The 26,792-nt window shown below is 39.8% G+C and overlaps 1 protein-coding gene across 13 annotated transcripts in view; it reads right to left on the bottom strand.

Annotated features, from left to right (window-relative positions):
- The window catches only part of KIAA1217 (KIAA1217 ortholog), a 351,359-nt gene that overhangs the window by 71,660 nt on the left and 252,907 nt on the right, over nucleotides 1–26,792 (bottom strand). For all 13 annotated transcript variants that reach the window (XM_050311843.1, XM_050311801.1, XM_050311824.1 and 10 more), the window contains 2 exons: nucleotides 21,242–21,437; nucleotides 3,874–4,072 (listed from right to left, as the gene is read on the bottom strand). In XM_050311843.1, the coding sequence (XP_050167800.1) occupies nucleotides 3,874–4,072; nucleotides 21,242–21,437 (395 nt within the window). The remainder of the gene's footprint in view (nucleotides 1–3,873; nucleotides 4,073–21,241; nucleotides 21,438–26,792) is intronic.

Genomic DNA, 26,792 nt, shown 5'->3' with positions numbered 1-26,792 from the left:
TTAATATTTACATGCTTTATTGTGCACTCAGCCCACATGAATTTTTGCTATTCTAAGAAGGAAGAATATCAAAAGAAAAGCAGTCTTTCTAATTGTGATTATTCCTGAGGAAATTTTAATTATCAGCTTGTTCACAAAGCTGAAAAAAAAAATCCACAAAAGCTAAAAATTCAGTAGCAGATAAATTTTTCCTCTAAACTTTATCTATAATAAAGACGTTTATTTAAGGGAAAAAATAGATATTACAGAAACAAATAAATTAGCAAAAGTTTTGATGAAAGCTATCACAGAAATGGTTTAGATGAAAAGCCCTAAGAGAACACTTTTGTTTAATTAGGATGTAGAATTTGTCATTGATTAGTTCATTTTTCAAGTACTACATTTAGGAAAGAGTTAGAAAACAGTACTTTTTTGTTTTGTCTCAAAACCTACCATCCAATAATTTTATGGCTTTGACACTTGCCCTGAGTTCTGCTGACTTCTGGTTCACATTTTAATCAGTAGCAAAGCCTCTGATCTATGCTCACCTACATCCTCTCAAAGCTGAGATTCTGAAGTGAACTCTAGAGAATTTACTTACACACGTGACTGAGTTCCTTTCCTCCAGGTGCAGCTACCAGTCTAGTGAACTGATCTTAATCACTGGGATTATAATTTAAAAATGAAGGAAAGGATTCTTGGGCAGGTCCAATTTCTTTCTTACGATGTCATATTACAATCAGTGATTGCTTTGAATGAGTAGCTAGTCAGAACTTGTGCTGCTGTTGTAGATGTCAAGTAGTTATTAACGAAACCCCACAGCTTAAGAGACAGATCAGTGCCTTCTGTTTCAGAACTGGAGGGCTGATGAGAAGTTCAGTATTTATGAGTGTTTACTTGTAGACTGCATAGGAAAACAGCTACCTTGCAGCAAGTTCAAGTTCTTCAATTATTTATGGTAACATAAACTGTTTTCCATCTTGCAAATGTGACCCTTTTGCTGTGAGATCTGCACTAGGAGTCTCAGTTACTATTTTCTGCCTTGGACTTGGAACTATGTTCTTTTTGATACAAAGCAAGTTCTCTCATCTTCCATTCAAGAAATGGTATATTATTCATTTAAATATATTTTATCTGCTGTCTTTTCTGTCTGATGGCTACGAGATGGTACCTCTACTAACTGGAGTTTCTTTTAAAAGCATTTTCCATAAATATTTCTTGTAGTAACATGACACTTTAAAGTAAAACATTGCTGCAAGGCAAAGCACCAGAATACTAGGTATTTGATCTCTGATGTGAATTGTATTTCACCTCATGTTGCTATTCTAAGATAAACATTACTGATAACAGGTATATATTACGGTACTTTTATTATTACTATAATTTGCATTACTGCATCTCCCAGATGCCCTTGGCATGTTCAAAGGCCTCACTGATCTGTGTGCTGTATAAACACCCCAGGAATACAACTTCATCATCAGCTTACAAAGTGAATAGAGGTCACAAAAGACAACTGGGGATCTGCAGAAAGATAAGAGAACAAAAAGAAATTAGAAGACCATAGTCTCTCCAGCCAGAGGAGCAACAAGCAAATCCTGGGACCACAGGCATGCTCTGAGTAGCCAATGCAACAAGAGAGTGGAAAGGAGACCAATGCAGTGGCTTTGCAGGTGTCTGTGGGGGACACCTCCAAGCACGTTAAAGGGCTGCCTGAGAGAGAGCATGAAGGCATTTGTTTGAAAATTAAAGACACCTAGAGTTCAAGTTCGCATTATTCACCAAGTGGAAGCAGATGGCACTTGGTACTGAACAAGAAATGAAAAGTAGCACTGAAGTGGGCTTGGAGGAGCCCTTATAATGAAGACAAGTAGTTTATATTTAATGAGATGGAGAAGATACAGCCAGAGGACAAGTGAAAAAAATGCATGTGAAACAGTATGCCTGTCAAACTAAGAGAATGTTGCTTCATTTGAATGGGTAAGAGCGAACAAGATTACCTATTACCTGTGTCAACTGCTGAGAAAAGATGATTACAGCAGTTGCTATTAAAAAATTCATTAATTAGATGAGTGTTTTTACACTATGTGATGGGAAAGGAAAGGCTATACTATAGGGATGTTCTGCAGAAGAAAAATCTAAAATCTATGCTGGATGCAGAGCCCTGAATCACTTTACTGAAAAGACTGGATTTTATAGAAAGATAATGCTTTGTCCCCAGTGATTAAAAAAAAAAAGAAAAATAAAAAGGAAGAAAAAGGGAAGGACTATGATTACCTAATGAAAGGTAGAGAGGAACATGAACCTCTAAGGGAGATGAAGAGCTTAAAGAGTTGACTGAAACCTCTGTATTTAACACAAGGAAGAAAGAAGAGAAGTGAAAGAAGACACAGTAAGCAAAGGAGAGAAAAATGATCATGCATTTCATCTGTTCTCTGAGAGGAGACACTGGCAAGATCTTGTAAAGAGTAAGAAATGGAGAAACTGTTGTGGAAATTATTCAAAGGTGGTGAAAACACAGCTAGTAGGGTATGCTTTGGACTCCAGTAAGCTGGAATTGCTGAGGTTTCCTAAATGAGAAGGGTGGCAGAACTGAGAGAATTTTGTTATAGAGGAAGTCAGCTGGGTTGTGGTATTTCCTCCAGAAATACTCTATAATACAGGCATAGGAGCAGAGGAAGCAGATGTTGAGATTGAGGCAGGCCTGAGGTTGGCAGAGTGATACCTGCAATGGGAGCAAGGGAAAAAAGGTGGAGTGGCATTAAGATAATCAACAACCACATTCTCGAGGGCAGGGAGGAGATGAAGTCATAAACTTCTAGTCTGAAACTTGAGGGAAGATGGAGGGATAAAAAGTGAGAGAAAACAAGCTGATGGGCCCGATGATAGTTGGCAATAATGCACTAGGCAACAGAGATATAGTAACACCTATCTTGATTCAATCAGTTGATTTGATCTTGTGAAAGACTGTTTGATGTGTAAGAAACTTGGATAAATGATGACTGATGATGGTGATGTTGATGCAAAAAATCAGATGGGTCTTTACAGAGGTATTACAGTGGTGAAACAGGGGTGTGGGAATCTGTAAAGCAAGTAAGATTAAAAGAAACTGAAATCTAAGAGGCTGGCTGATGACAAGACACTGGACAAACACTGGATAAACAGCCTGAGGAGAGCAAGAAAGAGGTGAGAAAATGGAGTGTGGTGTTGTTCAGAGACTAAGAACAGGGATGGGAGAACTGGATGTGGCAAGGCTAGAAAAGCTCCAACTTGCTCTTTCAACTGCAACATGATATGGAGAAACACCTGAGCCATAGGACCTCCAAAAGAAACAAGGCAGCAGTGGACTTCTCTTACTCCTGTTTGTATTGGTCATGGGAGGAAAACATTACAGTGCATCTACACTGCAATTGCTGTGTTGAACTCAGTTTGTGTTATGTGATGAACAACTGAAACTGTTGTGAAGAAATAAGTGATGTTCATGTTTGTTATTTCAGGTTCATGAGATCAGGCTTTGTGCTACCAGCAAAGAAAAAACCCAGTCTTTCTGTACATGTTTATTCAGTATTCTGCATTTCAAATAATTATGTCTAAGTTAAAATTCAATAAACATAGTAAATATGTGAACCTATATGTTTTATGTGAATATTTCAACAAGGTATGCCATTTATCAGTGGCTTGTGCATTTCGATGTTGCACCTACAGCTCAAGGCATTGTCAGACCAGACCTCCCATATTACTCAGACACTGCTGAATACGACTTTATGTGTAAGGCCAGTCTCTGTAAGATACTTATCAACCTGACTCCCTTTTATTCTGTAAGTGCACCACAAACCAAAAAACATTAAAAAACCCCAAACCAACAAAACCAGCAGCTATAATTCCGTGTTTACTTACCTCACATCACACAATTCATAGTATATGTTTCTGCTCTCATCCTTGATGTAAATGGCGACACTCGGCGATTCCAGCATTTTCATTGTCAGCTGCTGGGGGAAGGCACTTACAAAAAGGGCACGAATTGTGTCTGTGCTTGTGATTTCATTCGGCATCCGCAACTGCTTTGTTTCATCTCCATACTGAAGATACAATACACCTACAAGCAAATGTAACAGGAAGTTACATATTCTGAAGTGCATAGTAGTGATCTGGTTTCAAAGTCTATGTGGAACACATACCAAGCCCAAAATGAGAAGAGAAACATCAACTCACAGTTGTTAAAAAATAAAGCACATATGACATTTTCCTTTTCAACAGACTATTGGAATAGAGCATAGAACAATGATATGGTTGTGCCTTGATAAATGTGCTAACCCCAGTACTCAAAAGACTCTTATTGTTCTTCAATTAAATAAATCAGAAATTTACCTTAAGGAGGCTAATGAAAAATCCCAAACACATCAAGTCAACTCTGCATTGAAAACTGTTGGTAAATCACAAGGTACTCTTTATAAAAGTAGCTGAGGAAGAAATTTATCCTTTTATAGTATCCAATTTTCCTTATACATAAATTTTGCATTTTAACTTCATACTTATCAATAAAACCCCCTCCCCCCCCAACTTTCATTTTAGCACTAGGAATTTTATATTCACAATTCAATTTGCTGGCATTAAATAGGATAAAGCCCCAGGTGAAACTCCTAGTAGGAGTAAAATTGCGGTCTCTCACAAAAACAAGAGCAATTTTGGATTCTTTCAGTTTCACAGCACTGCAAATAGTCATGCTTAGCACTCAGGGAGAAACATGAGTAATCTTAGGTGCTGAATTGCAAAATATGGACATTCCTATTCACCAAGACAGAAAGAACACCATTGTCATATAGCTATTTTCAGGGAATGACAGGATCTGAGATGTTCAATAATGGAAAGAAACATAGATAATACAGACCAGGGGCTGAGTGAAGGGATACGGAGTACCCCTTCCACAATGCCTGCGTGGGCCCTGCCAGGGCTATGCTGACTCCTGTATCACCACCAGGTGCCTGTATTCCACTGGCCAGTGCTGCATGACTGTGACTCATGAGCATTGCTGCAGACCAGCCCCATGCTGTCGCAAGCTCCAAAGCTTCCCTCCAAGGACTGAAGCCCTGAGAAAGAGCCATCCCAGTCAACAGAAGAAATAAGACTGGACTTGATGGTGTTGATTAGTTCTAACCATGCTGGGCCTGGCTCCTAAAGAAAGCTCTTCGCATGAGCATCTCAAATGTGGGAAGGCTTACTAGGATCTGTACAGCAGGAAACAGGAAACCTGACACAGGACTGCAACCAAACTATGAAATTTCCTGGGATGTACAGCACTAGGGAGTAGATCAGAAGCAAGTGTTCAGCCAAACTGAACAGAGGATACAGAATACAGAGGAAACAGCAACTGGTAAGCCCAGCTGAGCATACATATCCAATCCATACCCTGGGTGTCCTGCCTGAACATGTATCACTGAAAGCCCAGTGTGCTGTTTCTGAGACATCTCAGGTGTCTTTGTACAAGACTGCATTGTGCCAGGAGGAAATACGTTTCCTCTCTTGCTGTCTGTAAGAGATGGAACAGGTATAGCTTCTGCATTGATGTTAAAAGGTGGTAGATCACAGAATGGCTGAGGTTGAAAGGCACCTCTGGAGGTCATCAGGTCCACCCCCCATCCCACTCAAACAGGGACTCCTACAACCATTTTCACAGACCACGTCTAGACAGCTTTTGAGTATCTTCTAGGAGGGAGACTCTGCAGCCTGTTTCAGTTGGTGACTATTGCCTCCGATCTTCTGAACGGGCATGAATGAAAAGAGCCTGGCTGTGTTATCTTTGACCACTCACTCCCTTCAGGTACTTTTGTACATTGATGACATCACTCCCCTTGAGCCTTCTCTTCTCCATGCTGAACAGTCCCAGCTTTCTCAATCTTTTGTCAGAGGAAAAATGCTCCAACCAAATGAACCATCCTCGTGGCCTTCCATTGCATTCTCTCCAATCCTGAGAAGATTCTGTGCTGCCAAGCCTTTGCATCCACCAATAATCAACACAGGTGGGCTAAAACTAGGCACAGTATTTTACACAAACTGGATCCACCACAGCAATTGCAGTGTAAATGCAAAGTACTGTTGTTCTCCCTTGGCCAATACAAACAGGGAGGTTGGGAACACAAGGTTACCATCAGTCATCATCAAATTTCAGCAAATCACAAAACTTAAATGGTAACTCAGTGATTCTCACTTGAAGTCATCAGCAACAAGTTGGGCAGTTTAAGGTGCTGAGATACAAACACTGAGCAAAAGCAATGGAAAAAGCTGAAGTCCCAGAATACAAAGAAATTTAATGAAAGGTAGTCTTTAGTATTTTTGTCCTTATGTTGTCCATAATTGCTCTAGAGCAATGAACACACACAGTCAGATGTTCGTATGGTCAGTGGGTAGATAACTCTGCTTGCATTTAGGGAAGGAAGATGTTAATTTTCCTGAATACTAAACAGACCACTCAACATTACCTAACCAGTATTTCATATTAGGCTCCTTTTATAAAACGGAGCTCTTAACTTATTTTTTCTAGTATTATCAAGAGCTGATACTTCTTCTTTCATTAAGATTGCAATCAGAACCTTTATAAATCCTACTCCAAACTTCCATTTTCCTTTGGCTGTAAAAACTGTTTCAAAATGAAATTTAACTAGTTTTCTTTCAAAAATTGAGAGGAACTTTCCTATGAATTTAGTTTCTAATGTCAATATTTAACAAGTTATTAAACTATTTTTTTATTATAATTCGAGATATCATTTGTTTCTCCATGTTCTTCTAGGTAAAACTTTTTAGTGCTCATTCAAATATTCTATGCAGCTAAACACTCTTCTGAATCCAGAAACTAACTATATATGTAAAAAAATGTACGCAAGTTAATGATTTCAGTCTTCCAAGATGTTCAAAAACATATCCAGCTACTTGATGATAGCTTTAAGTTCTTATGAAGAACACAAGGAACCTTCTATGTTTTGGTATTTTAAGCTTTCATGGATTTAGTGGCAAACCAATTATTTTTTGGCTAAAAAGACCCACTTTGCATATCAGTTTTGTGGTTGTGTGGGACTCTCTTTTCTGCCCAGTTTTAAAGTTAGTGCAGAACGCAGAAAATGTTGGTTTTGCATTTAAGACCACTAAAAACATGTTGAATATTGAGATACTGAAACCATTAACATAAAATAAATGGTAGAGTTGAAAAATCTTCCTTATACACAAGTCTAAATCATTTCAGAACATTGACTCTGCCTGTGCCCCAATGCTCCTACAAAATATTGATCCAAAACAAACTTACAGTTGTCCTTGAGACTTGGATTTTCAAAGCAAATATGTATGTTATGCCTTAAAATAGACAGTTTAAACGTACAACTTGGAGAAATGTTTTGGGCCCATTCTCACTGTAGGGGAAAACCACATTTTCAAAGGCATAATGTATTCTTTTTTTCTTTATTTTCCCTTAAATCACATGCCCTTAAAAAACCCTACTACTTTCCTCTTGAGTTGTCTGATTCATATCATGATATAGGAATGCTTTAGGGCATTTCCCATTTGACAGAACTAACTGCTCACTTCTAAAAATCCCTTTTGAGGACGACAAAATAAAGAGACTCAGAATTCGTTAGTTTAAGTCATTGACATTATTTTTCTCCCACACATTGCCTGGCTGAAATTCTGAACACTGTCAATACCCACAGGCTCCACTTCATGGAAGCTGCTGGAGCTCTGAGGTGTGTTTTACCTGCAGCTAAAAAATCACTCCCATGAAGATTAAAGCAAGAAGAAATAGAATAAAACTCAGGCACAGTTTTTGTTAGCACATATTTCAGCAAAGCTGCTGGAATGACAGTTAAACGCATGGGATGTTCATGTCTCCATGTACCCTGGAGTACCTCTTGCATTTATGCTTCTGTTACAATGGATTTGCCTGAAACATGAAGGTTGTGCTCAGTTTTATGCAACACAGAGGACTAAGAAATGCCCTGCTACTCTAGGACAAACAGGTATGAAGACAAGTGTGAATGAGGAAATGACACCATACGACTGTTCTGAAAGGGCATGTCAGACATTGCTGTGGCTCCCACTTCCAGGAGCTCCAAGGTACTGCCAGTCCTGTAGTTCTACAGCTACAGCTGTGGTCCTACAGCTACAAGGTAAAGCGCAATGTTAAGCTTTTGTCATGCTGGTATAACTTAGTTGCAGAAATACCTCTGGAATTTCTGATCGTTCTTCACCCTACAGGTAAGAGACCACAGGCTTAAACACAGGCCACAGCAGAAAACATTTACAAGTAGGCCTTAGTAACATAAAACTTTTTTACAAATTGCTTCACAACATTCCTATCAACAAAGAAGTATGTTTTATAGAAGGGGAAATTAAACACCCAAGAGGCGAAAGGGCGTGTTCAAAGAAAGGTTTACAAGCCCAGATCAAACCCAGATCTGATGATGATCCTGTGAACACACCACATGATTGCCCTTTCCTTCTCTACATAGAGAGCTCTTTTAAAACACAGTACTTTCTGGTGCCCCTTTACCAAGGTTCAGTGACAGGATTTGCAAAATGTTTTGCCATTTCTCCCAGGGATGATCTACACGAAATGCAACACAGTGTAATGAAAGATGCAGTCTTAACCTGATTTGGGTAGAGCTGAGCCCACGAGTGCTGGGTTGAGGGGTGCCCAGTGCAGCCACCCTGTGCCTTTAGCCCAGCCAGCACAGCTCTGAGCACTGCCCATGCTGGGGCTGCAGCTCAGGCAGATGCACCAGATCCATGAGCACGTGTTCAGCTCAGATACTGCTGCTGGGCTGCAAAACTCACTTGGGCAGTGAGGACATTCCCACACAGCGTAATGGTGAACCTTGCCTGAACTTACAGGGTCTAGGCTGGCTTTGGAGCATGGACCTGCGTAACCAAAATGGGTCGGCACAGTATCCATACCAATAAGACCATAACTCCTTAGTTACAACTGGTAAAGGTTTGCTCCTCACGGCAAAAGCCAATGTTATGCAGGTGGCAGGACACCACCCAGCTCACATCTCTCAGCACCTCCACTGCATACATGGTGATGACCAAAGGCTGACTAAGCACCATGTTGTCATGGTTATATTGCTAAAAATGATCTTGGTGCAGGGCATCTTAGATGCTTAGAAGAGCTTTAATCACAACTTGCTTTTGTTTAAAGAACAAGAGTTATCTTTAGAAATTTGTTATTTAAGAGAGGAAAAACACAAAGCACACAATAGAAAGAAAAGTTAAATACCTGATAAATCAAGAATAAGTAAACAAACAAGATTGCATCCTCTTCTGTGACCTTTACAAATATCATTTAGTTCACTTACATGATGAATTTTAAATTGAAAAATACTGGTACTTACATAATCCTTTCAGAATTATCTTATAATGAAGAAGAGAAAACTGAAGCAGATGAGTTAAATGAGTTAAACTCCTCACTGTTACAAAATAAAATACAGTTAAAGCTTAAATTTGAGTTCACGAGTTTCTTTTCCGTGAAGCTACAGGACACCCTCTGTGTAGGCAAGATGTCTTGCAAATTTCTGCACTGAAATATCTTATTGACATCTGGCAACACCTTAATCCATGGGCTCCCATCTGAAGAGAAGTATTAACTGATGATAATATCTGTATTTGGCTAATGTTGATGCTTGGGCACTGGAATATTGAAACCTTCCCACAGAACCAGAAACTACTACTACTCTCTTCCAACACAGTCACTCAGTGTATCCTTTGGAAATTTTATGTACAATTTGAAAAATTCAACCAATGAGTAAAGCTGGTTGGACTATAGCAACCAAAACCTGGATGCATTGGGAGCTCTGGAATTTCTTTAAGTTCAAGATGCAAAGCAGGGTATAACTAAAACAGGGGTAAAATGTCATTAGATTAGTTTCACTCTTTACCAAACCACCAGTTAACGATAACTTTTTGAGATGATGGGCAAGCTTTGTCTTTTCATGCTGGTTTAGCTTGATCTTCCACTGTAAGTCCAGTGAATCACTGTCTTTGCCAGAACATTCCCTCATACTGAAGTCAGCAGCAATGCTAACATGAAAAGTGAGAAAAAGCACCCTTATTACTTCCTCATATTTATGTCAAATCATTAGTTGAGACTTGCATCAGTTTTTAAAACTAAGGATAAACTTTAAAATAGCAACAATAGCTATTTTTGCTGGAACACCTCAGGACAATCCACAGGGGGTCACAATAAAAACTGCCAGGCCTTTCCTCAGAAGTCCAGTTTACAATTTTGGGGTTTTTTTTACTAAAATTACAAGATATTCCAAATTTTTATTTTATTTTTATTTGGCAAAATTGTCGTATATAAGACTGTAAGGGTAGCATCCTTCCCCTTCAGCCATCAGATAAACATCCCCCTTCCCCCTCAGCCATCAGATAAACAGAGCAAACACAAATCATCAAATTCTGCAAAAGTTATGCAGACACAAGTTTATTACAGTAAAAACTCTTGCAGTGTGGAAGAAATTCCTCAGTATGCAGTTTTTACTTTCCATATCCTCAAGACTTGACTCTCCTATTTCACCACACACAGTTTCAACTAGTCTGAGGTCACTGCCATGATCCCTGTGGTATTTCTAGCCCGAAGGTCTCCTACTAGTTTCCATTAGTACTCCCTCCTGATAATCTGTCCTCCACATTCAGAAAATGTCTATAAACATGCTTAGCTCTCTCCAGGTACTAAGACAACCAAAAAGTAAATATTCTAATGAAATAAAATCAATTAATTATTTTATTTATTTTTCTTCCAGAATAGTCTGAAGAGATTTGCTCAAGATATTAAGTTGTCTGATAACAAGTTCAATAAGAACAGGAACCGATTAGTTTATTCCACTATTACTCCTTTCTGCAGTTTCCCTCTTCTCTGCTATTTAGAGTGACTTGCAATAATTTGTTACCAAGTGAAAAAGACAGATGGAAAACTCAGTAGTCACATAAAATGCCTACTGAAGTGTTATGAGAAATAAAGATTTTTAACCGTCACTCAAATACTAGCACTTTTCTACAAATGGATACATTTAGCTAGCTAAGAATAAATAAAAACCAAAATGAAAATGGACATTTCTCATCTAAAGAAAAACTGGTATTTTCCCCATCTGATTCCTGATAAAACCTATGAAATAGTCTATGGCCAAAAGGCAACTTTGTCCATATACTCATGTCAGCAAATCCATCAAATGTAGACAGTCACTTCTACCATCTAGAGAGACTGAGGGAACATTTCGGTTTAACCTAGTTCCCCAGATGGAAATCAGTATTCTGGTAGGATGACTTTTTGGACAATAATTACACCCTACTCCACAGAATAGTCCAACTGACCATCGAGATGACTTTTTCATACCCCTAACTGACAAAATAATGCCAGTAAACTTGGAAGAACATGAAACCCCTACAATACTTAATGAAAAAATATAAAAAAACCCCCAACTGAACTCAGTGAGATGAACTAGAAATTTCCTGTGTACCAGAGCTGTTTTTCAGAGGGCCCAAAGGCTCTGCTATTCTGCATTTACTCCAGTTCACCTTCACCAATTTAGCACAGCAAAACCAAAGAACTACACATGGACAGGTACAGGACATGCCCACACAGGCTCTGCTTTTGTCCACCAGAGGCTGAGCCCAACCTCTGAAGGAGCCAGTGCCGTGGCTGGCTCCCAGCCAAAGGTGCCAAGCTGACTAGTACAATTTCCAAGGATGTGTCTGCCAAAGACTGTGCAGATATGCTAAGCATGTAAGGACACTGTAAGAAAGTATTTTACATGGGTCATTCTTGTTAGTAACTTTTAAAGGGGCAAAAGCAAAAAAAGACAAGAAAACATCAATTAACTTTCTCGGAATACATGTTCTTTCTCTTGAATAAACACGAAGAAAGGGAGATTCTATCAAATTGTATTTCCTTTCTATATGAATCAGTTGTATCAAACATACATAATTTTGGTGATGAGTACTTTTATAAACCCTGTTTTTTAATACTAGAACAGGTAGAGGTGATGAGTTCAAGGGCAGAATGTAACCATTTTAATACTCTGTAACTGTGAAGCAATAAAGTCACATAGTCCACACATGCCTTTGTAGTTTTGCTCAATTTACCAAATTTTATGTATTTTAGATAGGAATTCACTTCAATACTTCTAAAGTTATTTCATTTCTAAAAGGTTCAATCCTGTCAGTAGCAAATTTAGGGGTTAAGCCATCAGCACGTAAGAGCACATCTGGTTACAGCACCACACCAGAAATTCACCTCTGTCGGCTCTAACAAGCAGCTTGACTTTGTGTGAAGTCATCACGGGTTACATTAGACAGGATCTTGGACCTGTGCCCTTAGTTTGTGCAGTTGAGGAGAAGAATGCCAAGAGGCCATCTGCTAGACTTACTCCAGTTTGTCATCCAGTTTGTGTCAGGGAACCAAAACAGGACACAGTGTAACCTCATAAATGTTGAGAAGAAGGTTCAATAACCACTTCACTTGACCTGCTTTCTGGCTAAATTTTTCTTGTAACCAGCTATGCAGTTTTCACTGCTGCAAGGACATGCTGCTAACACAGAGTCACCTTGTTGTCAGACCCCAAGTCGATTCTGCAAAGGTGCTACCAAACCAGCCTGTCCCTGCCTGTGTTGTTGCACAGGGTTATTCTGTCCCTGATGAAAGACTGCATTTGCCTCTGTGGAGCTTCATAAAATTCCTGCTAGCCCATTACTCTGGCTCACTGGGTCCCAGTATGACCATCCAGTACACAAAATGCTCTCCCAAACTTAGTGTCAGACTTGGCCCTCCTGATGGTTCATTCCATCCCAGCAAACAGGTTGCCAATGTTAACAAGTACTGGCCCCAGAGGGATGCCCTTAGCCAGACAACTGAAATCCAGCTGCCAGGAAGACTTTAAAGCATTAAACCTTACACACACTGAAAGCTCCCCCTGCCTCCCTAATGTGGCTACAAGAAGGCTGTGAGAGACATGTGAAAGGCCTTGTTAAAGTCAAGATAAACAACATCCACTGCTCTGCCCTCATACCCACAAATGGTCTATTCAGCACAGAAGGTAATTGGGCAAAGCAACGGTACCAAGTGTCTCTCTCTTATGCAGCAGTTGAGTAGCTAAAAAATTATTCAGAAGGGCTCCTATCTCAAGAGTTGCTCAGACTATTGCCTCTCTAGTCCAACGAGAGTACCCTAATCAGCAGGCTATCAACAAGCCTCTGATGCAGTGATTATCCTCTTATCCTGTTTGAATTGTGCTACTCTATAGCCAGAAAGGCAGAAGACAGAGATAGAATGAAAACAAAACCAAGAGACGGTCTTATATGATACCACAGAGATGACACTATTTCCCTTTGGGAACAGAAACCCGAACTCAAGCTCAGTGCAGTAACCATGCATTAGAATCCCTACCTAAATACATAAACAGTATTGGGAGCAATGATTAAATTGAAGAGCTGTCCTCATTCAGGGGCTTGCTGTCAGCCCTGGTAGCAAATCCCATATACACTGACTGTACTGAGGGACAGCCTATGCTTTTCTGTTTAGCCGAAGTCTTACACTTCTTACAGTGCATGGAACTGCAATACACTTTTTTTCTTTGCATGCCTATGTGCAAATGGAAGGATCTGGTGTATGTGTGACTTACCATATTAGAGGTAGACTTACAAATTTTACATAAAACAAAAATTAGATCAGATGTGTCCAAGGGATAGCTCCTGTGCTAGATACAAGTGAAGGGACAGCTCCATCTGGCCTTCTACCTTTCCTCTGAAGGCTAATTTGGACCATACAAGCTATTCCATCTGCCAAAGCCCTCTTCCAGCAGACACCAAATGCTGAAAGCTCAAATTGCTGCTGCTAAATCAGAACAAAAAGTGATGGTAGAGCTGGATGAAGATATTGCACCTTCTGTGAGAACATGATTTGGGGTAAAGAGGAGAGTCGCTGCCACCTCCACACTGCTTTATTCAATTTATCAGATTGTACATTAACTACCTCTCCTATTATCTTCACCACTTTTCATTCTGGTTCATTCATGTTGCAAGGTCCTGCAACAGGAGTATTCTGTCACTATGTGTATTACCCAACACGGTGAGGCACCATTTTAGTCAGGATCCTTTAGTACTGCAGTGCAAATAAAGACTGCATTCAAAAAACATTTAACAGATATATCAGTGACAGACATACTTGCATAGTTCATGATTATATTTAGCCCACTGCACAACTTCTACTCCAGTATCATTGCAATGAACCCATTAAATTTATGCTGATATAGCCTGTTGCAATGGAGTAAAATTCAGCTCCACTGTGATGCACCATCTAAAACATACAGCATATCAGCTTTTTGGTGGCAGACAGAATGTGCTTCTGTTGAGACAGTACATACTAAATAAGATCTTGCTTCTTGGAAGTATTTTTTTCAAGTACACACAAGACATTTTATTATAGGAAGAAGAATCTGTTAAGTAAACAATAATTGCATGCACAAGTGCCAGCCTGGGAAGGCCCATATTTCAGTCTTCCATATAGCTGCCTTTCACAAATCATGTAGGGGCAAAAAAATTAGGCAAAAAACCCCTGATATGTTGATATCATTGTTCACTTTCCTTTGCTCTTTTGATACAAAATATTTCAGGTAAGACATGTATGTTTTTATCTTTCCAAGTCCAAAATCTTTAGCTATAATTTGAAGAAATTTGAAAGAAGATAAAATCTAGAAAAGTTGGAAGGAAAATTTGTGCTACATTAGAATACTGTAATTTCCTAGGGTCTGCATTTCAATTCATTAACTGGAACTAGTTATTTCAGGATGTTTTTTCTATAGACCTGTCAGTCCCTGTTAAGCTATCTGACCATGACAGCAAATATTTACATGATGTTTTTGCATGTTGGCTGCTTTGCATACATTGTAAAAGACAAGATAGGGAAAAATTCTTTAAGATGACTAAATACATTAAAGCTATACTCAGCCTTGACTTGAAACGCAGTTCCCAGGGAGTTCCTCTCCCATGAACTAAACTGAAGCTCTTGCTGACTTCATTAGGCTTAAATCATGCCCCAAGGAATTGGAAAGAGTAGCACACTGCTAGCAAATCACAGCCTTTTCATATAAGGTTTATGACCATTCACACATCTTCTGTCAGATTTAACATGCCTATTTTAATTTCTAGCTCATAAATAGTAATTTATAACAATTAATTAATAACAATTAATTAGCTACAATATAATATATGTCTACCTTTAGCATTTATGTCTTTGTGTAAGTGTCACAGTATATTGCATACACATGAAAGAGTCATGTCTACCACCAGCAGAGAAGAAATGATCCCTCTCTCTGCAAAGGTTTTGCTATGTGTGAAATTGTCACTACGGCCATTACTTTGTTTTTTAACAGGCTTTGAGAAATACCTGCAAGAAATACCACAAAAGATCCAAGCGTTAACTCTTATAATCAGTAATGGCATTTCCATAGAAGGTGGCAGCAAAGTAATTAATCAGACACTAATATCTGTGCCTGCCCAAACTGGGGTTTAAGGGCTAATAAATAATAATCTGAATACTTCATGATTGCTTAAGACCCTCCCCATGCCAATCCTTAAGTATTTGTATAATTTTATTCCTGTCAGTAATCCCTCCAAAGGCAAATAAAATGCAAATGTTGGCAGGCTCAGACATTTTTAAAGAGGCCTTTCCATTCCACCTAACTTCAGGGATGTGTTTCCCAGCACGGAGCCTAGTCATCATCTACTCCTTATTCATCTGGACTGGAGTGGTTGGGCACCCTGGCTGGGGTATCCAGAGAAGATGATTGCAACCCTTGAGTCATAAAGCTTCATCCTCCTCAGTCACTTCTCAAACACAAATCCTCGTGTATTTATGGAAATCCCGCCCTGTACAATATTTCTCCTTAATCCAACCCTGCACGTACAGCCCGATCCTGTAGGAGCACGATCTGTTGCAATGGGAGGTTGTGATCACACCCTGCCCTTCAGGGCTCTGACCCATTACATCAACTGCCCTGGAAGCTCTGTCACAGGATGCCAGTGCCTGCCCATTCTTTGGACAGATGTGCCACATGAGAGACGACAAGTGAGCATATTTGTCAGCCTTCATTGTGTTGTGGAGGTGCCAGAGCAGGGATGGCAGGGAGCTGCAGCACGAGCACAGGCTGCCTGCTGGCACAAACTCACTGGATGCTTGTCAGGTTCTGCTTCCTCCAGGCAAATTACAAGTGAAGTTTGCTGAAAGCTTTTGAGCACTTTCCAGGTTTCAGCTGATTCTCGCTCTGACAGTTTTGCTAGATAATTTCTTTCCCACAGTTATCACACTGGAAAAATTCCCAGCTTTCAAATAGATATTTTAAAATACACTTAATTTTCTCTTGCACAGTGAATTAATTTATTTTAGTATCTCGCTTTGTCTACAGGCTGCAGAATGATGAGACAAGTGCTGACTTCTGATGGACCTCTTAGCCAAGAAAAGACCTTAATTTCAAAAGCTCTGGCTGAAATTTTAAATGGGCCTACAATTGGAATACTGTTTTCTGGGTCAATTCCACATGAATACCATGTCCTATTAGATTAGTCCTGACTGACAAACCCATGACGGTGGGTGGGGTAGCCAAAATGCACTACTGCTATACCTTCTCAGGCTCCATGTTAATTCAGACCACCAATTAAAAACAAAGTGACTCGTGTACCTAGTAAAATAGGAACCCACAAGACAATTAGAATTTCAAAAAGAAAATAGTTTTTTTAAAATGGCATTGAGATATTATACAATGTAAAATTAATAAAAATTCACAAAAGTTGGTTACTTTCTGCACTGAAATTATGTTGGCTGAGGATCAAAACATAATTTGTATTTAAATTATATTAAATTAAAAAATTCTTAGATATGGAAAGGGAGGTGATTATACACAGCTTATTTAAAATCATGTGAATAGAAATATTTTCATGACACTTTTAAAATTGAAGTTATAAAGAGTTTCCTGTTTTTTAAAAATAAACATTCCCCTTGTTACAGCTGGAAGTAAAACTAATCCTAACAGGACCACAGAGTGCAAAGTGTCTCAAAAGTAAATTTCAGAACATTGCTCATGGTGTTGTCAGAACACACCAGCAGAAAAGACTGAAAAGGAAATTATTATAAAGGAAATGTATTGAATAATAACAATATAAAACTGAACTATTTTGGAATAAATTTTAGACCATCTTTAAAACAAACTATTTGCTAATAATTAATTCCTGGAACAACTTGAAAAAGACAGATTGTGGGGTGATGACAATATATTACCTCCTAACTGGCTAGTATGATGATCCCTTAAGCCATACACATATCTGTGACCCCTCCTGCAATACACGGAGAAAAGGCTTATTTTGTTCATTTCAAATCTAAAAACCTCTCAGCTGAAATGCTTCATATTGCTTTGCTTCCCTGATGTTCTTGGGTTTTTTTCTTTCTCCTGCATTTTGCCTGTTCATGATGGGATCAACCAGGGCCATGTCTCTAGTACATGAGAGACAGGTGCCTTGCAGGGTCTGAAATCCTGGCCATTAAATAAAATAGTGCATCTTCATGTGACTGTTCTCCACTATGACCTGGGCAACACATTTCAGTACATGCAACAGATGCTAAAAATAGGGTTTAAGAGTGAACTACTTAAAGTGAACTTATAGTCTCCTCTCATCTCAGGAGAGATATTATAGAACAGTAAAAAGTGCAAAGAAGGGTAACAACAATAATCAAATGGTTTCTGGATGAGGAACAAGTGGTTTCAGCAGCAATTCTCAGCCTGGAGAAGAGATGACCTGAGGGAAATAACAGGCCAAGGAAATCAGATATAGCCTGGGGGAAGCAGATAGCGATCTGATCTTTGCTGTATTTTCCAATACAAGGACAAGGGGGCATAATGTAGAGCCAATAAACAAATACAAAACAAAGCAAGAGGAAAGCATTGGTTGGGCAATAAACCAACAGAAATTTGCTGCCAAAGTCACAGATGCACTCTTGCAGATGTGAAAAATTTACATGGAATCAAAGGCAGACTGAACAAATACCTGGAGGAGACATGTCTTCATGGTTATTACACAGGTAGAAACCATAACCAAGAAATCCCAAAAGTGAAGATACCTTCAGGCCAAGAACACCGGGGGAAGGGTCATACATACACATGTATGTGTGTGGCTCGTGGAGGACAGGCAGGTGATTCAGGACAGCAAGCACTGCTTCACCAAGGGCAAGTCCTGTCTGACCAACCCAGACAAAGCAGTGACTATATCAGTGGACAAGGCAAGGGTGACACATGTCATTTATCTGGACTTCTTCTGTAGAGCCTGTGACACAATCCCCCACAACATTCTCCTGCCTAAATTGGAGAGAGATGGATTTGATGAGTGGATTGTTAGATGGATAAGAGTGGTTGGACAGTCACATGCAGAGGATAGTGGTCAATGTCTCAGAGTCCTAATGGACATCAGTGACAAGTGGTGTCCCTTGGGGTTGTTATTGGGACCAGTGTTATCTTCACTAATGACACAAATCAAGGGATTGAGTACACCAGCAAATTTACAGATAACACCAAGCAGCTGACGCGCCTGAAGGCTGGAATGCCATCCAGAGGTACCTGGACAAGCTCAAGAAGGGCACCCATGAGAATCTCACGAGGTTTAGCAAGACCAAGTACAAGGTGCCCTGGGTCAGGGCAACCCCCTATATCAATAGAGGTTGGGGGATGAAGAGACCGAGAGCAGCCCTGTGAAGAAGGACTTGTGGGTGCTGCTGGGTGAGAGACTGGACATGAGCCAGCAATGTGTGCTCACAGCCCAGAAAACCAATTGTATCCTGGGCTGCATCAAAAGAAGTGTGTCCAGCTGGTTGAGGGAGGTGATTCTACTCCTCTACTCCATTCTGGTGAGACCCCCAACTGGAGTGCTGGAATCATCAACACAAGAAAGTCATGGACCTGTTGGATTAAGCCCAGAGGCCACCAAGATGACTAGAGGGATGGAGCACCTTTTGTACAAGGAAAGGCCAAGAGAACTGGATTTGTTCAGCCTGGAAGAGAGAAGGTTTCAGGGTGACCTAATTGTTGCCTTTCAGTACCTGAAGGGAGCCTACAAGAAAGATGGAGAGGGACTTTATACAAGAGTATGTAGTGACAGCAAATGGGGGAGTGGATTCAAACTAAAAGTGAGTAGGTTTAGATTAGATATCAGGAGGAAGTTTTTGACTGTGAGGGTGGTGAGGCACTGGAACGGACAGCCCAGAGAGGTTGTGGATGCCCCAGCCCTGAAAGTGTTTAGGCCTCTGACAGCCAGGTTTAATAAAAGGTGTCCCTTTTATTGTCCCTTTTAAGGGTTGGAGATAGATGCTCTTTAAGGTCCCTTTCAACTCAAACAGTTCTATGATTCTATGATATGCTTACTCTGTTCTTACTCCCACTGAAACTACCACCTATGGTCCCTCTTGGAGACAAAACATGGGATCAGGCAGACTCTTGGTCTAATCAGTGAGGTCTTCCTATGTTTCTGCTACAAGGTTTATTCACAGCACTTCAGTTTTTTCCAGAAACAGGACTGTTGTATTCTCTTCATGTGCACACACCAATTACGAGAAAGTTATTTCTAGCTCAGCTTTGGGGGGAGAAAACACTGCACAAAGCATTGGTGCCTGTCAGGCTACCCCCTTTGATGCCAACCAAAGAATTCCCAAAAGCTGTTTATCAATTCTCAGCTCATACTGAAACAGAAGTTCAGAGCTGAGATACCTTATGGGATCTGGGGTAACCACTGAACACCAGCTAAAATCTACACAGTGGGGCTGGACTACGAGTTGCACAGGGACCTGCAAAGGCTCAATCTACTTAACATGACTCTGAACCAAATACAAGTTTTCCAGAAAATCTCCAGGTGGAGCAAGACATTCTGAGAATGCCCTAGTCAGTAGTGGATATTAGGCAGAGATGAATCCTCTTCATGAATAGCAAACATACATGTGCTACACACTTGCTCTGAAAAACACCTCTAACCCAAAAAGTCTTGTTAAGGTTGAAGTCTTCCAAATTTCTCCCCAAAGAGCCTGGCATAGGGGTGGCCCAGCAGGCTTTGGGAGGGCAGCAGTGCCAGTCCACAAACTGACATGGACAGGGATCAGCACCTTGTTCTCAGCCCCACTGCTCTGTGCTTGACAGCTCTGGAGGCAGCAGGAACCCCTTCCAGCCCTGTTGTCTTCACATTTGTTGTGTTTGTCAGATATCATAATACTCTTGACAGAAACTGTCTTAGATTATTGAGGAACAAGTAAACTACCATGACAAGCTTACAAGCATGGTATGATTTACAGTCCAGTCTTCAATTTATGTCACTCTCTATATTGGGAGATGAGCCTACAGGAAAGCAGCATTTCAGTTTATTACCTATGAGCAAAACCTGCCTTCCTCAGCAATCCACACATGAGTTACGTGCTTTCTCACAACACTTTAACTGCCCTCTGGTGTCTTCCCTCAAAAGAACAGCCTTTACTCCTACCATCTGTCAGCTGAGCACAGAGCCTCCAGGACAAAATCCACCATCATAAAAGGAGCTCTGGTTCACAGCTGGGCTTACTCCAACCCTGAGATATGGGAAGAACATGGGAAGCAGAGCTGTCCACCTGCGCCAACACATCATCCGTGTCACCGTGCAGACAGAAGGGCACTGCCCCAAAGTAAATGGCATCTCCATCTGCATATTCATTCAAATCCTCTGCCTGGGGAGCAACCACCACGCAAATACCAAATGTTTTCACTAAGATGGATTATTAAGACAATGGTATCTCTAGGTTTCTTGCAACTAAGTCTGGCTTTGAAGAAAGGATAGAATGAAAAAGCCTGTGTCTCCTCTCTGAAAACAAGGGTGCAATCTTGTACTAATTTTACTGCCTAATACTGTGCAGGCTTGGCAAAAAATATTTGCAACACTGGGTTTTAACCATTAGTCAGCGCTTTGTGTCAGAGTCTGCATCTTTCTCCTTGAATATCTACTATGCTCCCAGCACACTTTCAGATCTTACAAAAATAATTTCACCATTTCCCCACGTTACTTGGAACCCCATACTCAGTTAATTTCCAAAGAACAACCTGACATAAAAAGTACCGTGCTACCAAAGTTCTTTACTTTTTTTAACCCCAAACTATTTAAAAACTGTTTTAAATTCACAAACGGAAAACATAGGCTAGGAGTAAAGCAAAGCAGGGCTGAAGTAGGCTCTTACCGAGAGATCTTTCCTTTGTTTGGTTTGCTGACCGCACAACTGGAAGACTTGCCCGTGTACGGCTGCCCCGCGAGAAGGGGGTTGGAGAGTCACCCTCGGACATGGCCTCTAAGGAATCCGCAGATGCTTCAGAGAGATGTTCTGTCTGGTCACCCAAATTGGGCTGTGGGCTCTGGGACAGCTTTGGGCTTCTTGTCTGCAAAACAGAGTATTTCATTATTAGTCTACTGAAACCAGAATATGGGAGGATAAAAAAAAAAATCAAAGAGAAGAAGGAAGGAGTCCAAACTTCTTCAAATACTGGTATGCTGAAGGTCACTTCTGTGAAAAACAGTGTCCTTGGATATTCTGCTGCAGTTTTTATGGTTGTATATTCACATTGCAAATGTTGTTGCTAACAAGGCCTTGAGAATAAAAAGTGTGCTGAGGAGATGTACGGTAAGGCCATTCTCCTTGTCCACACATACACACTCTAATGTTGATAAGTCTACGAGGAAAAATCCTCTGAAAAGCAACACTGTGATGCAGTTGTAAAGCTATCAATTTCATTATCTTCCCCTGTGACATCTATGAAAGATCCAGGTCATGCAGCAAAGCCAAAACAGCCATTCAACATTTCTAGCTGAAATCACAAACAATTACTTTATTTTTTTGCACCAGCATAAATCAGAAATTTCTTCATTACCCGACCAAACTAACTATGATTTTCACTGGGAAATCATACTAGTAAATTGCTAAACACAGTTGCTGAGAAAAAACCAACTCCTTCAGGAGGGGAGAAATCTGCTTGCATTCATGCACTTCTACCAACTCTTCACTGTAAGATCTACCTAACAAAAACACACTCAGTAGGAAAAAAAACATCCTGAACACTTTTTGCAAATTATAAGTGGCATTGTAAGCACTTTCTAGAAAAAGGAGTTGCTCTAAGGAGCATACTCAATACTGTTCAGTCAAACTCCCATGACCACATGTACTGTTACTTCAGAGAATAGTTTCCTAGTGTTTCAATCAAACTGTATCACAACAAACAGGAACGGACATTGTACAAGCAGAAATTCAAAGTAAAGCAACCTTACTCAGTTCCAAAACCAGTAGATAACTATGAACTTCATAAAAGTCTATAATCAGCAGCAGGCCAAAGATGTCATTAAATTTACATGCTTTTCTCTCCCCTATCATTTAAATTCAGATGCTATTACATTTAAAAAAATCCTCTGTATCAAAATTAACTTCAACTCTAGGTTTGAAGATGCTGTCAAGATCCAGATTGTGTTTCTTTCTGGAAAGCCAAGATGACTTATCTTGCTGACATCTGGTTCTTTCGGTGGTTTTTCAAGTGAAATGAAGCAAGTTCATTTCAGCAAAAGCATGCATAATATTCAAGGTCACATAATATTCCTTATGTGACCTTGAATGTATGAAGAGCTTCAACTTTTATTACACTTTCATTAGCTGGCTACAGAGGCCTGCTGTTGCCAAGTTGTGCAGTTGCTCACAAACTACAATGATTAGAAATACCTCAGAAGAAAGTAAATCCTCCAGAACTTTTCACTTTTAAAATGCAGATATTAGAATAGTAGGTATTGTCCAACGTCCTGCAATGAAATTGTTCAAGAGCATTGAATTCTATGCAGGACTTAAAGTTAACAACTTTTCTTCTAAATTAAGCTTTGAAGTGCCTTTGACAAGGTCAGCACTAGTGTATAGGCTGTAAACACAGGAACTTGTGGTGAAGAAGTTATAGAGGTGACAAGTGACCTGCAAACACAGAAAAAGAATTTGATAAGTACTTCTTCATTCAACTTTCCATGTGGTTTAGGAACCGTCACTGCTGAAGTATTTTGTTTACACAGGCATATTATGGAAGTACTACCAAGCCAAGCCATCACAGTTCCATAGTTCCTTGTACTGATTAAAAACTTATATCCATTAATACGGAGCCAGAAGTTCTCACATAATTCTCACTTGAGAAATTCTCACTTGGTAGAAAACCATGACTAAAACAAGATTAAAAAAAAAAAAAAAGGCAGTAATAAAATCACCTGCAAAAGGTACTTTATTTCAGAGTTTGTTGGGAAGGGGATTGCTTTTGCTTCTTTACGAAAATATAATTCTGATTATATGGATCAAGCTTATTTTGCTTTGTTTACGTCTTTTTTTTTAAATTTGAATGCCCAGATGTCACTTGAGACATGCAGTTGCATGTACATCATTCACTGACACATATGGACAGGTGCATATGTGAGCAGTAAGGGGACACTTCATTACCAGAATCAAGACACACAGTTTTAGCTGTGCAGTTGCTCAGCATGTCCTGTCCATACACAGATGGAGCCAACCTCAGCAATGTTTTGTTTCTGTAGAGCATCTCAGATCTCCATGGATGACAATGACATCATTACTGTGACTAAATGTACTGGGTCTAGCTGAGACAGAGTTAAATTTTCTCCAGCACTGTACAGCCCTTACAGTGCTGCACTTTGTATTGGTAGCTGGAAACTTGCTGATGGTATTTTGGCTACTGTTCAGCAGGGCTTGCACAGCATCAAGGCTCTCTCCAACGCTCCCCTACTCACCCAGTAGGCTGGGGGTGGGCAAGATCTTGGGAAGGGGCATAGCCAGGAGAGCTGACCCAAGGGATATTCCATATCATATGATGACTGCTCAGCTATAAAAGCTAAGAAAAAGGAGAAGGAGAGGAATTGCTATTACATTTGTCCTAAGGAGCAACTGCTATGCGTACTGAAGCCTGAAACAGTAATTTCTGGGAAGTGGCTGGACATCACCTGCTCATGAAAAATAGAGAATAAATCCTTTGTTTTCTTTTGCTTCCACACGCAGCCTTTGCTTTTGCTTTATTACACTGCCTTTATTTTGACCCATGAGGGTTTTTTCCATCTTATTTTCTCCCCTGCTCTCCTGCTGAGGAGGGGGGATAGAGTGGCTTGGTGAGCACCTGGTATCCAGCCACCACACTAAAAATGACCCCTTTTGGCAGCCCTCATTCCTCACCACGAATACTGCAGCCTTCTGAAGCAAGGCAGAGGGACATCATGGATCCTGCTCAGACATGAAGTCCCATCTTCCTCTTAATCCACCAGTTCAAATCCATAGTAGTTCCACTCTAGTAAGTGGAGTGATACAAACATAAACCAATGCAAGCTATAAATGAGATCCAGCAAATATACACATACTGTCTATGAAAGGCTTCAAGCTATTTGTCATGCTCAACTCCTGTAAACACTGCATTTCAGGAGTGATTCTGAATTTTAAACAGTTTCTGAAAAAAAATCTCAAACTCAGCAAGGACAGTGGTTATTCAAGTAACTGAGAGATATGAGTGCATATTTGATAGGAAAGCATCTTTCTTATTGGCAATGAGCACTAGGCTTGATGTTACTTCAAAATCAAGTGGATTCCTAGATATGACTTCTTAGGAAAACCAACCCATTCAGTGGTGAAGGAACCTGAAACATTTACAGAGCCATAATCTACAAGGACTTATAAAGATGGTTGAAGAAAGCAGTGCATAAACCTTCAGTATTATCCAACCCTTGCAATAATTATTCAGCATGTTGATTCTAATATTAAATAAGATAAATAAAAAAATGGCAAATAAATACTTAAGTAACAGCATATATATTTTTCCATAGAATGTTTACTAATGTATTTTAAAAGTATTAAAAAGCTTAAAATAATACTACAGGACTTGTCCTTTTAAGAACTTTTTGGGAACTAGCATACAATACAGTTTACAAAATAAATATTCACCCCAATATAGAACCCAACTAGAGTCATAGTGTAGACTGCTACTGTGAGAGTCAGAATGGTGCCGTAGCAAAAAAACCCATAATATCTAACAGAGAAGAAAATTCAAGACATGCCAACTAGAGGAGTAGCACTATCCAAAGTTAAAACATGTAAACAGATACTGCAAACAGGCAGACAAACCCAAAGAAACACCTGCACTTTCCAAGCCACCTTTGGGAAAATGCCAGAAAGCACAAGAAGGTTCAGAACTGAGCAGCAGGTCTCTCTCCTCCCCCTCTGCTAAGGCCAGTGAGGTCAAATTTCCTCAGTCAGCCACGGTCTTCCTCCCCCCCAGCTCTGTGTTAGGAGACACTCCCAGGAATGTTTCTTGGTGCAATAGGCTTCATTTGTCAATCATCTGAGTAAAGCTGACCCTCCCTAAGGACTGCTCTGATAAAAGATGTTGCCTGTGCTGGTTCTGGGTCAGAAGCTCATCAGAAAGGAAAGGCCAAAGTAAGGATGAAAAACTCTGGTGAAAACTTATATATAATTACACAGTCTCTGAGATGACTCTTTACTTCAGATACACTATTTTATTACAAGGATATAGATTCTTGACCTTTTCAGGGTATATATTTAAGAGCAGCACATGGAGGTAGCAACTACAGAAGATACAGAATCTTTCAACTTGGGATTTGATGAAGAATCAAACCTGTGGTTAATCGTGCCTCATGACTGATATCTCTCTGTTACACTTTGTCCAGAGAATGTACTTTTAATAAATCTGCTTTAGTTCCTTCACTGACTCAGAAAAAAAAACCCAAAAAACCAAAAAAACCAAACCAAACCAAACAAAACAAACCCCCAAAAAACCAACCAACCAAACAAAAAAACCACAAAACAACCTGAAGTGCAAAGCTCTTTAAATGCAGTAAGATTGCAAATAATTAGGAATAAAATGTGAAGGTATCTGGAATAAGGAAAAGTGAAATAATGCAGAAATACCAATGTAATGAGCAGCCATGGAGCACCAGAGACGTTTATCAAGTTCTGTGCTTGCTTCTGCCTCTGGTCCTCTGCTCACATTTGTCCACACAAATTCTCTCACCCTTTTGTTCTACCTGGTTTTATGTTTCTGCTCTTCATAGAGTTCTTCTATGCTCATTTCCCGTTATTTTCCACACTAATCTATGTAACTGAAGCATTTTTTACTTCTTTTCCTTTTTAAAAATCTCTCCTGCAAATTTGCTTCACACGTTTTCACAGACAAAACAGAATTAAGAAAAAAAACCCATAACCTGAAGAAAGATTTAATTTCATCTCTTGATCAATTCACACTTTTTATTTCCTGTCTCCAGGAACTTCCTTAGCCTTTATCTTGACAGAAACTTCTCTGTTCAGGAAAAGAATCTTATCGTACACATCTTGGAAGTGCTAGCACTCCTGGCAGTGTACAAATGGCAAACAAAGACACAAAAAAAATACAGAGCTAATAAAATAACTCTTTCCCATCGTGTACTCTGAAGAACACAGCATAGGCAAAACCCCCGCCACATTTAAGAGCCTTCTTGACATTTCAAATAGAGAAGAAAAATTAGTAGAAAAATGGAAGCCTCCTTTTCTTGACCTTCAAGTAAACTATCTGTCCTGTGATTTGTGCCAAAGATGAATACAGGATATGTGACAGACTGCAAATATGCATATAAACAGGTTCTGTTTCATGTACGATGGGATTATAAATTCTAAAATATTGTCACAATATGAGTTCTTACAATTGCAACAATAATACTTCTTCATC

The sequence above is a fragment of the Myiozetetes cayanensis genome, unplaced genomic scaffold (assembly GCF_022539395.1).
Source record: "Myiozetetes cayanensis isolate MyiCay16 unplaced genomic scaffold, myiCay2020 scf1, whole genome shotgun sequence".
NCBI lineage: Eukaryota > Metazoa > Chordata > Aves > Passeriformes > Tyrannidae > Myiozetetes > Myiozetetes cayanensis.
The sequence above is the reverse complement of the archived record's forward strand: the minus strand, read 5'-3'. Positions and strand labels throughout refer to the sequence as shown.